Source organism: Numida meleagris, chromosome Z, assembly GCF_002078875.1.
Source record: "Numida meleagris isolate 19003 breed g44 Domestic line chromosome Z, NumMel1.0, whole genome shotgun sequence".
NCBI lineage: Eukaryota > Metazoa > Chordata > Aves > Galliformes > Numididae > Numida > Numida meleagris.
The window spans coordinates 601565-617715 of record NC_034438.1 but is presented as its reverse complement, the minus strand read 5'-3'; the positions used below and the strand labels follow the sequence as shown (position 1 = coordinate 617715).

General features: G+C 37.0%; 1 protein-coding gene across 3 annotated transcripts in view; it reads left to right on the top strand.

Annotated features, from left to right (window-relative positions):
- Positions 1–16151, top strand: part of WDR7 (WD repeat domain 7) — a 114270-nt gene that overhangs the window by 11606 nt on the left and 86513 nt on the right. For all 3 annotated transcript variants that reach the window (XM_021380077.1, XM_021380076.1, XM_021380079.1), the window contains exons 4-14: positions 1131–1209; positions 1324–1498; positions 2837–2913; positions 4739–4858; positions 5047–5192; positions 5713–5815; positions 6653–6794; positions 7293–7541; positions 9009–9229; positions 10743–10938; positions 12054–12268. In XM_021380077.1, coding sequence (XP_021235752.1) covers positions 1131–1209; positions 1324–1498; positions 2837–2913; positions 4739–4858; positions 5047–5192; positions 5713–5815; positions 6653–6794; positions 7293–7541; positions 9009–9229; positions 10743–10938; positions 12054–12268 — 1723 coding nt within the window. The remainder of the gene's footprint in view (positions 1–1130; positions 1210–1323; positions 1499–2836; positions 2914–4738; positions 4859–5046; positions 5193–5712; positions 5816–6652; positions 6795–7292; positions 7542–9008; positions 9230–10742; positions 10939–12053; positions 12269–16151) is intronic.

Here is a 16151-nt window from a genome sequence, read left to right as displayed (position 1 = left end):
CCTAGTTTTGTTTCAGGGAGTTGAAGTAACTGCTCTTGTCAGCAGGAGTCTAGAACAGCTTTCTAAGAAGAGAGGTGAGCATTTCAGTCAAAATGGATAACCTTGCTTTGTGGACTTGCATTAAGTAAGATGGAGTTGCCTTTCACCTCTGTTTCTTAGTTTCTGCCTGTAAAAGTGCAGTTGGAGAAGTATAGGTTAGTTATGTATCCAAACAAACCAAATAATTTTTTTTTTTTATCTGAGAAAACCAGGGAATATGCATAAACAATCTTTTAACTTGGACATTGTGAATACAGTGTGTCAAAACTTAGAATTTCCACCTTGTAGTGATTTCAGTACTAAGTAGTCTTTTTCCTTTGCGTTTAGAACAAGAACAAAAAAAGTTTTCATTGTGAAATGATATATCTGATGCAAAGGGGAAAAGTAGCTGACAGATTCTGTTCCGATTAAATTTTAGCATAAAATTTTGGAAGTCAAAATTTAGGGGGAAAATTCTGTTCATCGGGGTAAACATTTTTTTAGCTCTATGCAATCTGAATTAATTCCTAGAGGTAATTGTAATGTTTTCTTATCGGACAAGTCAGAAAAATACTTTCTGACACCTCTTTTTATTGGTTGTTCTTTGATTTCAAGTTGGTCTTAGAAGTGCTGGAGAATACGGGGTAATACTTCCACCTCTCATCAGCTTGGAATCTCTGAAAAACCTTCAGTGTTCCCTGCTGTGTGATAAAGTTCTGGTTTTCATGTAATAAATTTTTCTTCCTTGTGAGTGTGGAAAATGCAAGCTAATCTTCAGATACCTTAGTGGGTGCAGTAGATGTATGCAAAGACTTGAAATCGTTGTGAGAGAAATTAGAAATTCTCAGTTACATACTTGCATTTACTTAATACTGATTGCTTATGATGTACTTTGGTATTTTATTCACTTCCTTTTGTCTTTATAGAGAAGAACGGTCTGCATAGATCCAGATAGCACTGGATGCTCAAGTAGATTCTGAGTTTTATTTATCTAAATGCAATTCATATAGTTCATAATAAGCATTTAACTTTATCCCAATGTAAGTAATTTTTAAATCCTTGGAAGACTGGAGTACTTTGGATGTAGTTGTAATCTGTCTTCTATATTTTAGGGAGATGTGTCTGTGGGACGTGAATGATGGCAGATGCATTGAGTTTACTAAGCTAGCCTGCACACACACTGGCATACAGGTTGGTATTTGTGTATGATTTGATACTTCATCACAACCCAGCAGCAATTTTTGAGTATGTAGCCACTAGAATGTATTTATGTGATAGTGATCTTGGTTCTACTAATCCTCTTAGTTCTACCAGTTTATGGTTGGGACTCAGCATGAAGGAAGACTGTTATGCCATGGACATTATCCAGAAATTCTTGTTGTGGATGCTACCAGCCTTGAAGTTCTTTATTCTTTATTATCAAAGATATCTCCTGATTGGATCAGCTCCATGACCATCATTAAATCCAACAGAACACAAGGTCAGTTTTTTTGTTGCTTTTATTATGGCTTTGCCTCCCTGCAAGGGAATTCATTTTTTTCAACTTTTCCAAGAGCCTGGGTAGGAATCCAGAATGTTGCTTCTTGCTTCCTTCTGCCATGTGAGGGATGAAGGTGATCTTGGGTAGTACCAAGCCCTAACTTTCTGTAAAAGCAAAGGACATATTGTTATTGCTATCTCTGAAAATAGAGCAAAAGAAGACTTGATAACATTGTGAATTTGGTATTGTCTCTATTGCTGTTACATCAGATGAGAGTTTTAGCTCTGGCCAAATTTAAATGCTTTTTCATGAGCTGAACATAAAATAGATAAACTCACTCAACAGGTGGCTCAGCTGGTAAATTGATAAATCAGTTCACTTCTCTTATCTTTGATGTGCATGTGCTGTAGCTTGATGACAAGGAACATTAATTAGGAGTTGCTATGGAAGATAGGAAAAGTCTTTTTATTTATTTGATAAAAGCACATTCTGATGGAGTGAAGAGTGATAACTTGTTTTCACTGAGAGTTGTGAGACTTTTGGAGAGCACTGTGAAAGCAAGAGCCTGAAAACTGGCATGAGACTGAAGGAAGAGGTGCAAGCACTCTAAATGCTAAGGCTTACATCTGCATAACTAATGTGATGTGTGGTGTACATTGAAATCAGTTGGCACACTAGGAATTGTGATTTTGACAAGGTATATACATGCCATGAGTATTTCTTTTGATTAATAGCTTTATAAAAAGCATTGTCATAACATTTCCAAAGTAATTATTGCAGAAAATGCATTTAAAATCCTGGTGTGGGAAAGCTAAATCACTGTCCCCACAACATCAAAGTTACTGGAACAACTGGAAATGAATTCTGATTTTAAGTGTTGTCTGCATTTAATTTTACTTCTTGTTTTGTAATCATGTTTATATTTTGTAATCAAGAACCTGCCCTTTGGCTTGATGGAATTTTGTTCCACACTAGACTTTCCTGGTAGAAACAGGAATTTCTAGAAAATTTGGCACTGGATATGGTTTTGGGGTGTGTGGTTTTCTGCTCTTCTCCTCATCCCCTCTCTGCAGTTTGAGCCCTAGATACTCATTAAGAAGGCTTGCATCTCCAGTCATCAGACTTGCACAGATTCAGTGGTTTCACATTTGCATGCATATGCTTCTGGCATACCATTTTGCAAAATAAATGTTTGATTTTGAAGCGAACACTTCAAGATGGTTTTGATAAGCTTCAGTGTTGAAGTACTGTCAGACGTGTTTGTACTCAGATATGCAAAATGTGTAACAAAATGAAGGCATTCTTGTACTTACCAGCTTATTTTTTGTTTTTCCCCAGAGGATACTGTTGTAGCAGTTTCAGTGACTGGCATCCTGAAAGTATGGATAATAACATCTGAAGTTAGTCGCATGCAGGTAAGCAAAGGCTTCTGTATTACTGGTATGTCCCAAAAGTCTTAAAGGGTGTACCACTTTCAGCTGTTAATAACCAGATTTTTTTTTTCTGGGATGCTGTTCTGACAAAGAGGTAAGATCTAAATAAGAAGTGAGATGTGAAGGTGTCTGAAAGGCATACTGAACAGGGAGCCTAATATTTTTCAGCATTCATTATGAATTATCTACAGCTCAGTTTTACTGGTAATTTCTGCTTTCCTATGTACTAATCAGTAAAAGTCTTAAAGGAGACTTACCACACTTTTCTTGCAAATGAGCTATTTAAAGAAACAAATTAAAGACATAGATTATTATACTTGTTAGCAACTATGAAAAAAATAACATTATGACACATGAATGAAATAGTTCTGTTTTTTGTCATGTCAGGAGTGTTTATATCAGAAAAGCAACCAAGTTTGAATTAGCTTGGAAGACCATTGCAATGGAATTCCTTGCTTATAATCCTGTCAGAGGATGACAAAGACGTTATTAATGTTTTTGTTTTAAAATTTAGCGATCGATGAAACCATTTGCTCTCAAAGCATTTCTGAAAACCCCTGTTGTGCAACTGATCACGATTTAGCTAACATCAGGTTTTACAGCTACATTACATACATACAGTTTCTTTCTTTTAAGTATAAAAGTAAGAAATGCAAAGACATAACTGACAGGAGTTTATCACAATATAGGCCATTTGGAATAGTGGGAACTTTGAACTAAAGAGCTGAGCTGAATCTGCTTAGTTTCAGCTGGCTGTCTGGAAGCCAGGTAATTCATTGAGGATGATCACACTAAATAGCACGACTAATCTCTCCAGCTGAGGAATTCATTAAGCTTAAGTCACAAAGGAGAATTCTAAATGCTCTCGCAGATCTGAGGAAGAATAATAGAAGACTTGGTTTCTCCTTAGAAGTCTGCCATCTGGCATCTTATGAAACTGCCTAGTCCCTTTTCCTTCACGTTTTCTGTCATGTTCTAGATTCACTTTGAGCAAAGAAAAAAAATCAGCTGGGTGTCATTTTGTTATCTGATTGCCATATGCGTGTTTTCTGGTGAAAAGACTGCCAGTTTCAGGGGCTGTCGCACTGTCTGAGCACTTCAGTGGTTTGTGTGTAGGACAACATGTTTTTTCCTCATTGTTTAAAATGGGGAAATGTAATTTCAGGAAAATAGTGTCTTGCCAGAGAGATCTGGAACAGAGTAAGGAATTGTAATCTGGGACTTCTGAGCACCTTAATTGCCTGGCTGTCGTAATCTTCTCAGCCTCTGGTCTTGTTAGGGTTGTTTTTTTTGGTTTTGTTAATGGAAGCCTGCACACTTCTGGTTGATTCAGTCAAGCTTTCATAACCAGCTCAGTAAGGGTGCTCAAACATGCACCAGATGGCACACGGTTCTGTGGCTGGTGCAGCACAGACCCAAAAAAATCGGACTTGGCAGGTGGGGAGTTGCACCAGTGTCCCACCTTCCTGCAAGATGTCCCATTTCTCATCACTTACTTGCTTCTGCTCCACTGCGTATGTGCTGCCCGCATCTGTGATGGTCTGCAGGCTTGACTTCTTAATCACAGAGCTGATATTTGAGACAGGTTATAGCAATAGGAGTATCAAAATGAAACGTAAGTGCTTGTTTCAGTTAGGATTCACAGAATCATTGACCAACTCATAATTTGAGCAAGGTTGAAACCATCAGTAAATGCCTTTTTTGAAGTTGTTAGGACAGTAAGTAATATGGCTTGATTTAGTTGCGTTTTATTTGAAATTATACATATGAAGTTAATTGAATGTCACTTTTTTTTGTTCCTTCTTAGGATACAACACCAGTATTTGAAGAGGAGTCAAAACCTATTTATTGTCAAAACTGCCAAAGCATTTCTTTCTGTGCATTTACCCAGCGGTCATTGTTGGTAGTGTGCTCTAAATACTGGAGGGTAAGGAAGGCAGCTGAACAAAAGCTATCTTATTCTCACTACAGTAGCTGATGTAATTAAATTGCCAGTGAGACATTCAGAGCGAGTTGTTCTGAATGCTTTTAGTATGTCTCTGAAACCAAAATTCCTTGCCGGATGAGCATTTTAATTTCTGATAAGTTGATGTAGACTTTTCTGTTTCTTTTCAGGTTTTCGATGCTGGAGATTATTCCCTTTTATGCTCGGTCCCTAGTGAGAATGAACAGACCTGGACTGGTGGTGACTTTGTGTCAGCTGATAAAGTGATTGTATGGACAGAAGATGGTCAAAGTTTCATATATAAATTACCAGCCAGGTACTCAACAGTGAAACACTGCTGCTTTATTTTTTTTAGACAAACACATGAGAAATCCTGAATAAACACTGAGTATCTTTGGTTTGTATTATGTTACAAGATCATATGGAGGTTATGGAAACTATTATTTCATGAGCATACCTAAAAGTGCATGTCACCTAGGTATGTCACCTCAAAGCAACCATCTGTGAATAAGGTAGTTTCAGCCAGAGTTGCCCCAGTGTTTTCTAGTAGTTTGATAACTCTCTCACATCTTAATGGTAGCTGTTGGAGAATGTGTGATGGGAACGAGTGCATTTTGCATTTAAACAAGTCAAAATATCATTTAAATATTTCCTTAAGCAGCGATTATTGCAGTGGTCTGCAATGTATTGTATTAACAATTGAAAAATACGACATTTAAGGGCTTGGATATTGTTTTTGCTTCAGAACCCAGCATTTCATGTGGTTAGCTAGTGATATAGCAATCAATCTAGTCATACAAGGAGTTTTAATCTTTTCTTTTTGTTCTTAAACTCAGCTGTCTTCCAGCCAGTGACTTGTTTCGCAGAGATGTGGGGAAAGCCGTTGAAAATTTAATTCCTCCTTTATTGTACAGCGTATTGGACCGAGCAGATAAACAGGTAAACTACATTTCTTCAGCTTTTTTGTTTGTAGTCAGTATTTTTCTGTTAGTGTTGAAATATGCATATGTCATGACGTATTTTTTCTCTTCACAAAGTAGGCCTTCAGGATCTTTTTTTTACTGGAGAAAGTAGACATCAGGGAGAAAAATGGATGCCATTTCCCTGCTGTTTTGTATTTGTTTTGGTTCTTATTAGTTTTCAAATAAATGCAGAGATGAGTCTATGGTCAAGTGAATCTTCAGTTCTCATGTGCTAAGAGTTTGTCATTCATCAGTGCCTGGTGTCATAATTCTGAATTTGGAAAGCTTAGATTCTCCCAACGTGAAGAAATGCCAATTCTGGCTTACATCCTTGTTGAACTGTGCTTTGTTTTCATATTGCACTGTGAAGCGTGTCTGCTATAATCCAATACATTTCTAGACTGTTGTGTGATATGCCTCATCATGTATACTGCTACAACTATAAGTAACTGTCTGATTTACAAATACTGTTGTGACCAAACTATCGTAGGAATCCTTGTTAACCTTAACTATTTAAACTGTTGCCAAATTTGAGCATATATTTTAAACAAAAATACATATTTAGAAGATATATGTATTTTAAAACCTTTTCTTTCCCTTAGAGCTGATCTGTTTTGTAACTAAACCACGGTTTCCATCTGATTCATGTTGCTATATCTGTTCTTCCTACTAGAAAAATGGTAAATCGTAGAGCAGCTGGTTTTTGTTCTGCTTTCTGAAATACACAGTGGACAATGCGGGGAAAGTCAATATTCAGATTTGTGCACAGTTTGCCTGTGTCTGAAACTTTCCAAATTTATTTTCTTTTTACCAGTTACTAATATGTCCTCCAGTCACCCGATTCTTCTATGGACAGAGGGAGTTTTTCTCAAATCTGCTGATCCAAGGAGACTCTTCAGGGAGACTGTGCATTTGGAGCATACCTGATACGCTGGAACAACAAGATTGTGCAAAAGGTAGGTGTAACTACGTCTTTTGCTAGGTCTGTTTATGAGTATCTCTGTTTCTTTGTGTTTTGTTGCTGGATAAAGCACTGCCACTTTTCCTGCAAATGCATGAAGCCTTTCTGTTCTACTTTTAATTGCTTGCCTCTTGTTACAGTAACTTGAAATTTTTAATACGTGATCAAAATCTTATACTGGACATGTCTCAGTTATTACTTTTTAATTGCTTTTTTCCTTCCGAATTCCAGCTATGATGTCTGGAAGTGTAATGTGCTGTCTGCCTATGTAATAACATCTTCTTGTAGCTTGAATCATACGCTTTTCCAGTCTCTCTTGTATTGCTTCCTTGTGTAGCTTCCCTGGGCTACCCAGTGAATTGATCTCCAAAATGTATCTTCTACTTTGAACAAGGTGTTGTAACACAGTAACAGTTGTAACTTATACATCTCTTAATAAAAGCATTCCTATCTTGGTTCTTCAATTATTATTTTTTTCTTTCTTTTTTAACAGGACTGCAAACAGCAACTTCAATATCCCTCCAGGAAGCTTTTGATAAGCTTACTCCTCGCCCAGCTGGAATTATAGACCAACTAAGCGTAATACCAAACATCAAGGAACCACTTAAGGTTACAGCCAGTGTGTACATTCCAGCCCATGGGCGGTTGGTTTGTGGTCGGGAAGATGGAAGCATTGTTATTGTGCCAGCAACCCAAACTGCTATAGTTCAGCTATTGCAAGGAGAGCATATGCTTAGGAGAGGTACGCTAATCAGCTTTTGAAAAGCACAACTGTGTTACAGTGTGTGTTTATTGCTTATAAGATGCACTGAAATACAAAATAGTCTTACGAAGTGGGCAGTAAGGATAGAAATTATATAGCTATATTCTTCATTGCTCTGATGTTATATAGTAATGAGGAAGCTAGGTAATGAATTAACTGTGGCCAGTCTAAATGTATTTTTGAAGGAGGGTTCCTTCACTGGAGGAGTTCACACATTCCTCCTGGGTTTTTGAGGTGCAGTAGTGGAGATGGGCAGTGCATTCAGCTGAGAACTGAGAAGCCTGTGAAGATCTTTTTTGGAAAAATAACACATTTAAATGAGAATTTCTCCTAGTGTATTGTGTAGTTAGTGAATGTGATACATAGTCCTGCTGTTGTACTTTCTGATGCCAGATAATGTTGTTTTCGTACTTTCATGGTCTTAAAGTTTCAGAAAAAGTATATGAGTCCAAGATTTTTTGCAAATGCTGGCAGCTGGAAAAGATGTGTGAATGTTTTTCAAGTACACAAATATATATATGAGGTTGTCAGTTATATAATTTCATTTACATAAATGATCATTTTTAAATGTGAGCTTCAATTCTTTTATGTTGATGCATTTTTCTGCGAATGACTGTCAGTGATTCTTACACTCAGAAAAAATACAGAAGTGCTTGTATGTTTTCTATGTAAGGTTTGCAGTTCTTGCTAGAAAGCGCGAGTAGGGTAAGAAAGTTCGACTGTATCATACACATATTGCATAGAATACTTGACTCTGGTATTAGTGACCTTTTGTTAAATTTGCCAACTAAAAAGGCAGTTTTCAAAACCCATTTTTCATTAGTTGAAAGATTACAGTGATGATGGTTTTTAACTGATCTCTTTCAGTAGACAGGACTCATTGTTCCTGCAAATGTTCACAAAATGCAAATGTTCACAAAAGTTGTTTTTCTTCTAAATTTATATTTGTCTTTGAACTGTCCTGCACAGGCAACTGTTGTGGCCAGTGCAAAATAAGGTTTTACAGTTTTTCTGGCACTTCTCCCTTTTGATTATATCCATAGATAAATTAATATTTGAGAGGGAAACGCATGGTGTTTTTTTTTTTTTTTCTAGACCTTTGTGGCATGGGGTGGTTTTGTTTTCTATTTTTGTCTTTGATGGGATTATCTTAGGAGGGAGGCTATTTTAAGACAGCTGAAAATTGTGAGATCATGCAGCCAGAGGATTCATTGAGACCATGTGAAGTTAAAAACAAGCAAACAAACAAAAAACAAAATTATGAATATTTTAAAGGAAGGTCAAGGCAAATTCTTTAAAAACATCTGGCAAAAAAATATAGTGTATGTATTTTTTATCACAGGCAGTGCTCTGTCTTGTTTATTGTTCTATCAAAATTAAAAATGTTTATCTTCCATCTTTTCCTCTTTTCTCACCCCCTGACCCTGACCTTGCCCCATTTCTCAGGTTGGCCACCTCACCGGACTCTCAGAGGTCATCGAAACAAAATTACTTGCTTACTGTATCCTCATCAGGTTTCTTCTCGTTATGATCAAAGGTATTTGATCTCAGGTGGTGTGGATTTCTCAGTCATCATATGGGATATATTTTCTGGAGAGATGAAACATATCTTCTGTGTACATGGTGGAGAAATTACACAGCTTCTAGTTCCACCAGAAACCTGTAGTGTAAGTTTTAAATAATGTTCTGATAACCTGTCATACGCTTTACGTAAATACTACAGCCCTTAAATCCTTCTTGAGCATGTGAATGCAGTGTGAAATACCATAGCTCTAGCTCTGAGCTCGAGTATGACCCTTACAGGTATTTGAAAATAACTTAATCATTCTGTTATTTTTGGTTGTGTTCACATCATCATTTAGCAATATAAGTGACTAAAGATAGTGGAAAAAATGGGTATTAAAACATGGCTAGCTAAGGAAATCATTGGCTTTATATGATGTATGCAGCATTAACAGTGGGAGAGGATTTCTACCACATGAATTAAACTTATTTCTCTGATGGGATTTGAGGCTAAGGCAAGTCACACTGGGTTAGCCTGCAGATTTTGAATGAAATTTTATGTTTTATAACTTGGATGAGCAGGAAGAATTTAATGCATATAATGACATTGATTTACTTGAAAGTCATGGTTCTTTTTTTTTTCTTGTTCAAGACAATGTCTTTGCTTCTTGTTTCATTTTTTGTCTTCCCTTCTTGTTCCATCTCTCTTTTTGAACATTGTTCTGCTTTGTTATTTTCCTTTTCATGCCTATGTTTCTCTCGCCCATTTCCTGCACCTCTGCACTGCCTCTCTCTGCTGAGGCACTAATCTTCCTTGGATGTACCTTTAAAAATATTTGTGACTTAACGTGTTAATCTAAACTAAATATAGATGTAAAGTTTTGAATTTAAACTGAAATATTAACTCCAAGTCTAGGAAGAGTTGGAAGAAAATATAAAGCTATTGAAACTATCTATGGAATAGTTCTTTCAGAGTGACTTCACCTGTAGGAGTATTCCTGAAGTGTGTGTGTCAGGGACCTGAATGTTCTGTCTCATGGATCTCAATGCTTGGCCTTTCTTTTTTTTCCTTGTTTTACTAAGGAGCATGCATCAGTGTTAGCTAAAATGTTTCAGCCTATAGCATAAAAAAAAAAAAATTAAATATGACAAGGTTGAGAGTGAGCATTCTGTATTTTATTTGACAGTGAACTCTTGTCAGATGGCTAGGTCTGTTTTTTCAGATAAACAAGCAAATTCACAGTTGCTTCCTATTCAGATTTTAAACATTTGTAAAACATTGATAGCAAATAATTAGCCTTTTATGGAAAATTGAAAGGTTTCTCTTGGTAGCATTCTAAGAGCAAACAAATACGTAAGTGAGTGGCTGCACTGAAGAGTTGCTGGTTCAGTGCAAAACATTCTGTCAAGGTAGCAATACTGCTTGGCTCTGCAGAGATGGCAGGCTGGTCTGGCAGCTGTTTGACCTTACGTGTGTGAGTGGTTGGCTGCTAGAGAGTTTGGTCCAGTGGGATTCTGTTCCGAGTGATGACAGCAACTTTTTCTGTATATTTATGTCCCTGTGTTTTTCTTATATAAAAGGTTGCTGATCATTATGCTTGGTCCAGTGGAGGTGAGAGTATTAAAAGTAAACCGCCTCTATTAGGATTAATCTGTGTTTGTTTGTTTCTTTTAAAGGCGAGAGTCCAGCACTGTATTTGCTCCGTGGCTAGTGATCACTCAGTAGGTCTTCTTAGTCTGCGTGAGAAAAAATGCATCATGCTGGCATCCCGCCACCTCTTCCCTATTCAAGTGATCAAGTGGAGGCCTTCTGATGACTACCTGGTAGTGGGATGCTCTGATGGATCCGTGTATGTCTGGCAAATGGATACTGGTATGGTTACAGTCAGATGTTGTTTAATCCATTTTCTTAATGATGCTTGGTAATCTGTGTAAGTTGCATCTGAGAGAAGTGTTAGGTTTTTTTTCACGCTTTCTATCTCTTCTTCCCCATGTTCTCAAAGTTTGTCGGTTAAATAAGCCTTTGTTAAATGCATATTTTAGTATTTAAAATGACTTGCTTGGTTTTGGAGAAGCATAACTTGCTTTGGCCATCTTCTTCATGCATGCCTTCCCACTTGTCAGTTTGTCAGCATGTGTGTTTCCTCAGTTTGCTTGAAAGCGTGGTGTAGAAGTGCAGCACCTTAAATACTATTTGTTTCTTCCTCTGTAAAGTGAAGGATAGTGCTAAATTCTGTTGTTTGTTTGCCTGGAGTTTGGTTTCCTTTGTTTTTAAGGGGACTGATGTTTCCTTTAGAAGACAGTGAGAATACGCATTAACAGAGTGGGCAACAAGGGATGAAACTGTAAGCTTGATTGTAAGAAATACTATCTTGGAAGGGAGAAAGTGAGGAAAAAATCTATCAGTGTATGTGCTGCATGTAACTACCTTCTAATCCCTTACTTCACTTAAGGAAAAAAATCCCAAACCTACAATAATATCTGAATATTATTTTCAGCTTATTGCGAAATCAAGGTGAGGATTTCAATCCTGCTTACAGCAGAGGGTTGAAACTAGGTGATCTTTAACATCTCTTCCAACCAAAGCCATTTTGCGATGTTTTTCTTCCTGAAGCTTTAGGAAGCAAAAAGGAATCTGAGATCCATCATGGGATGTTTAAGCCATGATGGTAGGTGGGTGGGAGAGGGAAATCAAAGACCTGAGAACGAGCTTCTGCTCCTTGCTGGGCCCATGCAGTCTCCAGTGTCTGTTTAGGACAGGATCCTGCTTTTTTTTAAAAAAAACTTCTTTTGATTTTTGTTAATATTTTCTTTGCATACTTCAACCTCTTAGAAATTTGGGGAAATCCCGTTCCTTCGGGAATATTACTTCTAAAAGTAGCTGTTAACACATCTGAAAATTCTAGGCACTGAATTCTGTTGCATTTATGATTTTGGGGCATTCTGCATTGTTCTTGACTAACCTGCTGTTTTTCACAATGCTTGAAGGTGCTCTGGACAGATGTGTGATGGGAATAACAGCAGTTGAAATCCTCAATGCCTGTGATGAGGCACTGCCCGCAGCCGTGGACTCCCTGAGCCACCCTGCTGTCAACCTGAAGCAGGCCATGACACGGCGCAGCCTGGCTGCCCTGAAGAATGTGGCACACCAGAAGCTGCAGACCCTGGCCACCAACCTGCTGGCTTCTGAGGCGTCTGACAAAGTAAGCCATGTTCCACTTGGTCTCTTTCCAGTGCAGCGTCTGAACCATTTATTTTCATGAATAATTCAGTAAAATAGGGGAAGTCTTCATTGTTTTATCTGAAAGAATCTTATCCAAGCCACTCTGACATTTTAATAGAAAGACCTAAAGTTGCTCTGACTGGCCTTGGTTGGGTCCTGGAATCATGGAATCATTAAGGTGGGAAAAGACCTTAAGTTGGTTTATCTGGCTTATCTTTATAACTTGAACACTTTTAATAATTTCTGTTATAATTGTGACTCATGAAAGAAATTTAAATATTTTTCTATAAACCTGTTACTGCCCTTTTGAGATGGAAAACATCGTTCTTGTTAAGTGTGGGTCTACATAATTGTAATGTCAGCATGTGTTTAATATGTTAATATCTCAATGTCTATTAAGAACAAATAAAACTGAGTTCAGATGCTTCTCTGAATGCTTTCTTTGGTATTGCATAAGAGAGGACAGTTTAGGTATTTAAAAAAAAATCAAGAGAAGGAAAAGAATATTCTGACGACAAATGAATAGTTTAGTGTTTTCAGAACCCTGTGATATCTCTTATTTCAGTCTTTATGCCAGGGATTAAAATCTCTAGACGATAGACTAGTGTTACATTTAGTTTGTGACCATATTAAATCCTTTAGCAGGGGCAGTTTTTACCCAGTCTTTAGGGGAAAACAGTTATGTCTACAGAAGCAAACATAAGACGCTAACAGTTGATGGAGAGGTAATTGCATTATGAAAAATGTATGCTGAAAGTACTGCTGGGATTTCTCTTGCTGATCTTTGCTCATTAGGGATTTCTCTCACTACTCTTCTGTCCATAAGTTAAGGACTTTTCCAAGGGTAATCCACCAGGAATCACCTTTCTGACTATAGCTGCCAGGATGTAGCTAGAAGAGAGAGAAGGGCTTTGTTTTTTGCGTTTGTTTATTGGAGTGGGAAGATAAAGTATGGATAGACATAGGTTTATGTTAAGCAAAACGGTCATTACTCCTTGCCTCTGCGAGGAGAGCTATGATTCTAGATATATTATTTCACTGATACGGACATTTAGGGATCATAATGATGAATTTGTTAAATTGAGATCATCACAATCCGAAGGTAGTTTTCTTTATTTCTGGTTTGGTTTTGTGTGAGAGCAAATTTCATAATATTGGAAGGAATATCCAGGAAACTGGAAAAATAGCCTCGGAGTTGTGTATTGGAGAAGTATGTAAGAAGCTGTCCCTGCCCCGAACAATTTGCTCTGTTGGGTCCTGCTTTGAACAGAGACTGAGATTAGAGGGTCTCCAACCTCAGCAATGCTGTGACTCTCTGTCCCTTACATCTGTAAAATCAATAAATAAAGAAAAAATATTCTGATTCCAATATGCTGAAGTCCATCATTTTTCTCTTCATAGTAGACTTTAAAGCTATTAAAATGATTATTCTGTTAATGCAATGCCGCTCAAAAATGTTACCAGAATCCTAGAGAAAAAAGCTTTCATTTCTTCTTTTGTTTTTCTCTTCACTGCATGTACTTGTGATGTTCTGGTAGGCTGAGCTTCGACCAGCAGGGAGCAGCAGAGAGCTGCTCCCAGTTTCACATCGTATTTTATTTCATTTTACTTTTTTCTTCATCTCTTCTATTCTGCTTGGAAAACAGCTGTCACTTATAGAGAGCGTTCTATAGAGTGATGTCATCTCGCTTCTACAAATGTGTGCTCAGATTTGTGCACTGCATTCCTACTGAATCCAATAGGACTGTCAGCATTGCTGAATTATTAATGTTGCACTTGTACATGCAGTGCAGATGTTTGTGTTTTGTGTGCAGGAGACACTAACATGAAGGTACTGCTACTTTAGAGGAATGGTGCATAGCACTGCAAAATGGGTTCTGTCCCACAGGGCAATGAGGATTAATAACCAAAGCAGTTTGATTATTTTGCTTCTAATTTTAACATTTACTTCATTACCAGAGACCTTGTTTACGAAGTTTTCTACATTACATTCAAATAAATTCACTAGGATTCTGTAATAAATAAGGAACATGTTAATAAATCAGTGAATTCAAGAGCAGGATTTGTGATTATTTGTTGACATTGTTATTTCTTTTCTGGTTCCAATTACTGTTATTTGCTTCTTATGGGAAAGTTATTTAATAAGCATAGCTTATGTGTTCTCAGGATTTACCCGAGAAAAGCAGGAGCAGGAGGTCTTGTCCTAGCACTGATTGAAACCTTTTTCAAGGCAGCACGTTGTCTTTTGGTGGTGGCAAAAAAGAAGAGCATAAATTCAAAGAGAAGGCTGGTCTTTGGTGCATTCAGTGCCTGAAACTTGACTGAGGCTGTGGAAATGCCAAGTGCCATTCATTATTGAGAATGGCCTTTTGAAAGTAAACCAGTGGGTGCAGCAAGCTAACCAGGGATTGTACTTGCTCTCCTCCACTTCTGCTCCATGCAGTAAAATGTGGATGTTCATCAAAATATTAGCAGCCTTAAATTAAGAGTCTGAAAATTAAAAAAAAAAAAAAAAAAAAAAAAGTTATAATATCAAGTAAAGCGATTTGACTTGACTAGTTTTAGGTGAACAAACTTTGGGCAAGTTATGTTTGTACAGAATTAAAGGAGCAGTGAGAGAGCACTTAAAAGTACATATATATATACTATTTTTTCCCCTGGGCCTCTTGCTGTGAAGCATAGAGAGGTTGTTCTTGTTCTGTTCATCAAGGTAGCTGAGCCTTTCAGGTGCATTTCCAAACCTAAAGCTCATGTATTTCTTTGCAGAGGTCAGTTTTTCCTCTGAAGGTTTTTCTGTAAAAAGCAGTCTCTTTTCAGAGATATCGAACACTTGTTTTTAAGAGTATAAAGTGTAGTAGCAACGGAAACAGCAGAGTGCTTTGAGATACAAAAATCTGTGAATGAAAACCTCAGGAATTAAAATAACATATTTCTAAACTAACTTCATACCCTGAAACAATCAATGAACATTGTATGGTGAATATTATATTCCTTTGTGTTAACAGCATTTCGAGGATCTTTAACAGGTATAATGGAAAAATAATATATGTACATAATTTCTGATTTCGGATGCCTGTTAATGAAATCCTGTTTGAAATTCACAGTAGCCAAGTAGTTGTAGGACTAGAAATATTTACTGTCCTATGGAAAGTGCTTGAGAGATGAAGTAAATGCTGGGTAGACATATACATCCAATTTTTCAATTATAGGATGTTAGTATGTATGTAGAGGTAAATAGGTTTGCTTTTGTGATTTGTCATGATAAATGCACCTGTAAGTGTTCCACCCGTGGAGTCCAGGGGTTGAAATAGAGAAGATAAGGGCTGTTTTATGTATTTTTATAGGGCAGCAGGTTTTCAGCAACAAATGCTCTTGTGGTCTAGGGTATTTAAGACGTTTTAAGATGTACTCTTTGGTTCATGTCCGTGGAATATCAGAACAGAAGTGAGTTCCAAATTAATGTACGTACAGAATATGCAAATGTTTGTGTGAGTTAACAGCTATTTGTATAGTCTGATTTATACCTCTGTGTCTATGTATATATTTGTAAATATACAGCATATGGGTAATAGCTGCAAACCTTACTTTCAAAATAACTGCTGCAAAATCTGCACTTACATTTCTCCTTATCTAGAATTCTATTTATCTGATAAACTTAATAAAATGAAATTATCATATTTTAGGATTGTAATATTTGATCACAAGTCTGAAATTGTTGATGTTGTGAGAATGGCAGCAAGGGATATTAGAATATTTTTCATGTTTTGTGCCCGTATGATTTTTCTAACTTTCGTCACCTTTCATGGATTAAATACAAGAAAAATATAAGGACAGTTGTCCAGTGACAATTTCAAAATACTTTT